Source organism: Saccopteryx bilineata, chromosome 1, assembly GCF_036850765.1.
Source record: "Saccopteryx bilineata isolate mSacBil1 chromosome 1, mSacBil1_pri_phased_curated, whole genome shotgun sequence".
Lineage (NCBI taxonomy): Eukaryota > Metazoa > Chordata > Mammalia > Chiroptera > Emballonuridae > Saccopteryx > Saccopteryx bilineata.
In genome coordinates, this window is record NC_089490.1 from 401504982 (window position 1) to 401511548 (window position 6567).

A 6567-nucleotide genomic window follows, 5' to 3' on the forward strand; every position below is an offset into this window, starting at 1 on the left:
CTCTAGCTGGGACCAGGGCCTGGTGGATATTCAGAGCCCCTTCACCTAATGAGGGCCTAGACACTGAAAGCGAGGGAAAAAAGCAAGGCCAGGCCTAGGGAGAAGTCTGGGAGGAGCCAGGAGTTGCAGCCAGCACTGCCCTGACCCCACACAGGGGTGCCATGTGCAGCAGCCCAAATGCAGACGAGGCAGGACCTCTGGCCTCAAGTCCTGCCTCTGCTATCAACATGGGCAGGAAAGCAGAGCGGTTAGAGCATGGGCTTTCGAGCCAGGCTGACCTAGGCAGGGGTTCCAGCTCTGCCACTTACTGGGCACACTCTGTCCAGGTGCTTAATTTCTCTGAGCCTCAGTTTCCTGCTCTATAAAAGAGGGACAACAATGCCTACCTCATAGGACTGTCACGAGATTTAAATGAAATACATGGAGGAACCAATAAAAATGCTCAGAAAAATAGTGGTTAAAACAAAAGAAGTGTAGAGGATCTTCTGGACAACCCAAGTATTTTTCTCTCGCCCCTGTCTTGGAAGAAATAGAGGCTGCTGGTAGTCTCGCTTTTATAGACATCTGCATTCACGATTTCATTTAAATTTCACAACAACCCATTTTACAGATGACAAGACTGACTGAGAGGGGAAGGGATTTGGCTGAGATAGTGAATATCACCAACTCACTTTTACTGAGCACCTGCTATGCACCAAGCCCTATGTGGGCACAGCGTTATCATATTTAATCCTCTGTCCAGCATTGGGGCAAAAGTGTAATGGCCACTGTAAGGAAAAAGTACCTTCAGCCTGACCAGGCGGTGGCGCAGTGGATAGAGCGTCAGACTGGGATGCAGAGAACCCAGGTTCGAGACCCCGAGGTCACCAGCTTGAGCACGGGCTCATCTGGTTTGAGCAAAAGCCTACCAGCTTGAACCCAAGGTCGCTGGGTCCAACAAGGGGTTACTTGGTCTGCTAAAGACCTGCAGTCAAGGCACATATGAGAAAGCAATCAATGAACAACTAAGGTGTTGCAACGCGCAATGAAAAACTAATGATTGATGCTTCTCATCTCTCTTCGTTCCTGTCTGTCCCTGTCTATCCTTCTCTCTGACTCACTCTCTGTCTCTGTAAAAAAATAAATTAATTAATTAATTAATTAAATTAAAAAAAAAGTTCCTTCCTCATCCAGATGTGCCAAGGTAGCAGGTTTGATCCCTAGTCAGGGCACATACAAGACTCAATCAATGAATGCATAAATAAATGGAACAACAAATCAATGTTTCTCTCTCCCTCTCCCTTCCTCTCTGTCTAAAATCAATAAATAAAAAATTTTAAGCAAAGGTATCTTCAGACCAAAAGGCAAAGCAAGCAACTCCATAGACTATAATAGAATTTGTTATAGGGTAATTTTTTAAAAAGATTTTATTTATTCATTTTAGAGAGGAGAGAGAAAGACGGGGGGGTGGGGTGGGGGGGGCGGGGAACAGGAAGCATCAACTCCCATATGTGCCTTGACCAGGCAAGCCCAGGGTTTTGATCCAGCGACCTTAGCGTTCCAGATCAATGCTTTAGCCACTGTGCCACCACAGGTCAGGCCTCTGTTATAGGGTAATTTACTTTCAGGATGATTGGGCCAAGTGAACCAAAGTCCCAGCAGTTTCATGCAAATTATTCTCCGCTAAAGACTTCTGTAACTGTACTGTTTTTATAGTGTCACTCAGGTACTATTGATTGACAAGACAAAGGGACAAAGAATGCAGTAGCCCCAGTGGAACTGTCACCAGTTTGATATTCATCCTGGCCATTACTCACCAAAGTATTTGTTACATTTGAAGGAACACAGATCAAAGGCTTTGATGTGCTTACTGAGGACAGTGGTTGGTCAAAGGTCACAGCATGAAAGGACACAAAGACGGAGATAGTTTTGTTCGCATCTACATCTATACACACCCTCACAATCCCCTGAGTAATCTGTTCCAGGTACAGACCAGTAAATTGGGAGAAGGTGCCCAAGGTCACACAACTGCGGTGATGAAGCCACACTCTCCCCAGAGACCGTTGGTCCCGCAGAACCTGAGTGCTCTTAACCCTGTTCTCTGCCAATCAGGGGCAGAGCTGGGCCTGGAAAGAACCCAAGTCTCCTAACTCCCAGCCTACAGATGTCCTCCTTCTTTTTTTGAAATTTCTAATTGTAGTAAAATTTACAAAAACATAACATTTACCATCCTAGCCATTTTTATGTACAATTCAGTAGTGTTACTTCCACACTGTTGTGCAACCAATCTCCAGAACTTTTTCATCCTGCAAAATGGAGGCCCTAGAGCTGTTAAACAGCTCCCCATTACCCCAACCGCCGGAAACTGCCATGCCACTTTCTGTCTCCGTTTGGACTTGTAAGGCCAGGAGCCGCCATCGTGGTCACTCACTTGCAAGTTCGCATTAGATTCAAACAGACGATAATGAATCATTGGAGCCAAGAATTGATAGGCCATTACCTTTAATCCTAGCTTACACCTGGTGGGCAAGTAAAAACACACACTGGGCTCCAAAACCCACTCATTCAGTGCTCACAAAGCTACTGACTTATTCGAGTTTCCTAGAATCAAAGGTTTCTAGCTCACTAGCCTTATTCATCTCTGTTCCCCATCTCCTTCTCTCTGCACAAACTGGCTTCTCCTTTAGCATTCTGCCATCTTGGCTGCCTCTCTTCTCCTCCATGTGGCCTTTTTCTGCTCTCTGCTCTCCAATGCTAATCTCAGGAACTGAGAGAGAGCAAGCTCCCGATCTGCCCCCTTTAATCCAATATTCAAATAAGGAAGTCTCTGATACAAAGTCACTTATCTGAGGCATAACGGGATTCCTCATGAGAGTGCACCAGCTCACACCAAAAAGGGTGGGAATGGCTTAGTCCTAAAACCAAACCCCAGGCTACAAGGATCCTGCCTGCCCACAGCCTGCCCCCAACACACATTAATATAATCACACCCATTCCAAGCAAGAAGGGCAACTAATATCACCTGGGCAACGGGCTTCCACGTGGGCAGTGCCATCTTTAACAAAGTGAGCATAATATATTTTATCTGTCCAACAGGACTATTCTAGGTTAGTGCTTTCTTGTTTCTTTTTTTTTTAATTTATTGATTTTAAATTAATGAATTAATTAATTTGAGAGGGAGAGGAAGAAAGAGAGAAATATTGATTTGTTGTTCCACTTATTTATGTACGCACTGGTTGATTCTTTTTTTTTTTTTAACAGTAACAGAGAGTGAGTCAGAGAGAGGGATAGACAGGGACAGACAGACAGAAACGGAGAGAGATGAGAAGCATCAGTCATTAGTTTTTCATTGCATGTTGCAACACCTTAGTTGTTCATTGATTGCTTTTCATATGTGCCTTGACCGCGGGCCTTCAGCAGACCGAGTAACCCCTTGCTGGAGCCAGCGATCTTGAATTCAAGCTGGTGGGCTTTTGCTCAAACCAGATGAGCCCGCACTCAAGCTGGCGACCTCAGGGTCTTGAACCTGGGTCCTCTGCATCCCAGTCCGATGCTCTATCCACTGTGCCACCGCCTGGTCAGGCCGCACTGGTTGATTCCTATATGTGTTTGACCAGGGATCAAACCCATGACCTTAGTGTATTGGAATGATGCTCTAGCCAGTTCACCTATCCTGCCAGGGGGAGAAGTCCTGTTTCTTTTCTCTCTCTCTCTCTCTCTCTCTCTCTCTCTCTCTTTTAAATATTTATTTTATTGATTTTAGAAAGAGGAAGGGAGAGAGAGGGAGAGACAGGAATATCAATCTGTTCTTGTATATGCCCTAACCAGGGATCAAACTGGCAACCTCTGCACTTCTGGATGATGCTCTAACCAACCAAGGTATCCAGCCAAGGCTGTCTTCTTTCTTTCTTTCTTTTTTTTTGTATTTTTCTGAAGTTGGAAACAGGAGGCAATCAGACAGATCCCTACATATGCCCGACCGGGATCCACCTGGCACGCCCACCACAGGGCGATGCTCTGCCCATCTGGGGCGTCGCTCTGTTGCAACCAGAGCCACTCTAGCACCTGAGGCAGAGGCCACAGAGCCATCCTCAGCACCCGGGCCAACTTTGCTCCAATGGAGCCTTGGCTGCAGGAGGGGAAGAGAGAGACAGAGAGAAAAGAGAGGGGGAAGGGGGGAGAAGCAGATGGGCGCTTCTCCTGAGTGCCCTGGCTGGGAATTGAACCCGGGACTCCTGCACGTCAGGCCGACTACCACTGAGCCAACCGGCCAGGGCATGGCTGTCTTTCTTAAAACTCATCTCTGTCTTGCTATTGAGCCATCTGTTCTCAGTGTCAACATAACAGATTTGGACAGTGAGGGCTACAGGAGTTCAGGGAAGGCCAAGCTCTCCAAGGATGGTGTGGTCAGGGAAGGCTGCCTGCAGGCGGGGGAGAGATGAAAGGGGAGAGGCTGCACCCTTTGCCCTGGGTGGAGAGACAGAACTGAGTATGACTCAGGGATGCATGGCCCCAGTGGCCTGCCCTTTGGTTTATGATGGCCACCTCAGCAGTGCCAACCTTTGCCCCCAAGTGAGCTCTGATGAGATGAGTGGAGGCACCAGACCATCTCGGAGATCGGTGACTTGCCAAGGTCCTGCAGCAGTCCTTCTCCAGGAAGACTACAGCCTCTAGAACTATGGGGACAGGGCTGCGCAGCCAGTCCTTGCGAGGCCCATGGTCCTCCTATGGCAAGCTGCAGGAGCCCTGGGGGAAGGGGGGCCGACTGCGCAGGGCGTTAAGCCTCAGACAGGGTCGTGACAAGGCCAGACCCTCGGATGGAGGCCCTGAAGGGCTGGACTCTGCTGATCAGGAACAGCTGCCAGGGTGCCTGGTGGACACGGAACAGCTGATCCAAGCTCGGCAAGGAGGCAGCTGGCGGTGGCTGAGGCAATATCAACAGGTCTGACTGATGGATAGATGAATGGGCGCTACAGGGGAAGGGTGGGGACTCCAATGAAAGGGACCCAGAGCAGCAAAGGCTCAGAGGTAGAAACACATGGAGCTACGGACCAAGAAGAGAACAGAGTTTTGGGAGATGAAGCTAGAGAGAGAGGTACCCAGGGAACCATATTTCAGAGGGCCCTGACAGTGCTTGGAATTTATCCTGTAGGCACTGGGGAGTCATGGAAGGTTTTGGAGGAGGCCCGTGAGATAGCACTGTTTCAGCATGATTAATCTGGCAGTGTGTTGGGTGGGAAGGTTTTGCAGGAGGCAAGGAGACCAGCCAGTACAACAGCCCAGGGTGATATCTCGTGTTCCTCTTCCCCGGGAAAGGGGGGATCCAGCCCACCTTGGTGGGAGCTGCACTCCAGGCCCCTGCCTCCTCCTGCAGAAGAAAGGGTCCTTAATGCTTCTGTCTCTGGGGTCTACCACCACCTTGTGGCTGTAGGTGGAACAACACCTGAAGCCCACCGCTCAACCTGATCTCCCCGCTCTTCTGTCTTCCGGCAGGTGAGGAGAAGGTGGGAGAGCTTTGTTGCCAGTTTCCCAAGTGTGACCCTCAGCCGGCCAGCCTCTCCGCAGCCCCCTCTGGGCACCACCAGCTAAGGATGCTAGAAGCCACGGTGGCCCCTGCTGTTACCTAGATGAGACAGCCACTTCTGTTGACCTACCTCCTCGTGACCCGTCCGGACTGTGGTTGGAGTGGCCCCCTCTACGTGGACGAGTCGACCCTTCCTTACATGGCCTGAAGCCTCTGCTCCGTTGAGGGCCCCGCACTGCTCCTCCGCTCTGGTCTTCTGCTCCGGGGCCCTCTCTCAGCTAAGACTCCCAACGTGGCTGAGGAGGAACTTGGCTCTGCCTCCTGGTGGATTCTGCCCTCTGGAGAAGGTCATGGGGTCCCCCTGGACAGGGACATGAATGAGGGTCTTAGAAACCTGCCCAGAGGCCAGGGTGTCGATGCCCCTGACTCCCACTCAAGACAGTCACATACTTCCAAGAGAGAACTCAGTGAAGCCAGAACTATGGCTGAGAGGCTCTCCAACCTGTCTTGTCACTGGGCCACGTCCCTCCTGCCCTTCTTTCCTGCCAGCTGATGGTGGTGGGTGGGGCATGGGCCTCCCTCCCAGCCCGTGAGCCCCCCGAGGGCAAGGAGTGAGACTGGGGGTCCTCAGTGCCAGTATTCTGTGGCCAAAAGGCTCAGGCCGGGATGTGGTCACTTCCACTTATACAGTGTCCCAGTGAAGGAAACAAGGGAAACCTTTTCTTCCCCTGTGACAGAGGGGTAAACTGAGGCCCAGAAAGGGGAAGGCACTATTGTCTTTGGCATCTCCGACCCCACCTCTACCCAGTTCCCAATATGAGTTGAACACAGGAATAAAGACTGCTAAGGTGCTGTAAATGATTTGCCTGGTGACTAACTCGCTTCTAGGCCTCTCCCAACCCCGTGGGGGCAGGCCCGCCCCAGAGCTCTTCAGAATGGTGGGGCCAGGGCAACAGGGGCAGGTCCCCCTGCACCAACCAGATCCCTAGGAGGCTAGGTCTTTACTGCCACTTTTTTTTTTTTTTTGAGAGAGAGCGAGCGATAGAAAGGGAGAAAGATAAGAA

General features: G+C 50.3%; 1 protein-coding gene across 1 annotated transcript; it reads left to right on the forward strand.

Moving 5' to 3' along the window:
* Positions 1–4551: 4551 nt before the first annotated feature.
* C1H11orf86 (chromosome 1 C11orf86 homolog) lies at positions 4552–6361 on the forward strand. The gene is made up of 2 exons (XM_066254070.1): positions 4552–4921; positions 5473–6361. Exons 1-2 carry the CDS (start codon positions 4658–4660, stop codon positions 5566–5568), a joined length of 360 nt encoding a protein of 119 aa, XP_066110167.1. The 5' UTR covers positions 4552–4657; the 3' UTR covers positions 5569–6361.
* The last annotated feature ends 206 nt before the right edge of the window (positions 6362–6567 follow it).

What these genes read in the sequence shown, in the direction of transcription:
- C1H11orf86 (XM_066254070.1), top strand. Translation starts at nt 4,658, where the DNA reads ATGGGGACAGGGCTGCGCAGCCAGTCCTTGCGAGGCCCATGGTCCTCC. An exon ending in GGCTGAGGCAATATCAACAG is followed by an intron (nt 4,922 to 5,472) that starts GTCTGACTGATG and finishes GTCTTCCGGCAG; the next exon opens with GTGAGGAGAAGGTGGGAGAG.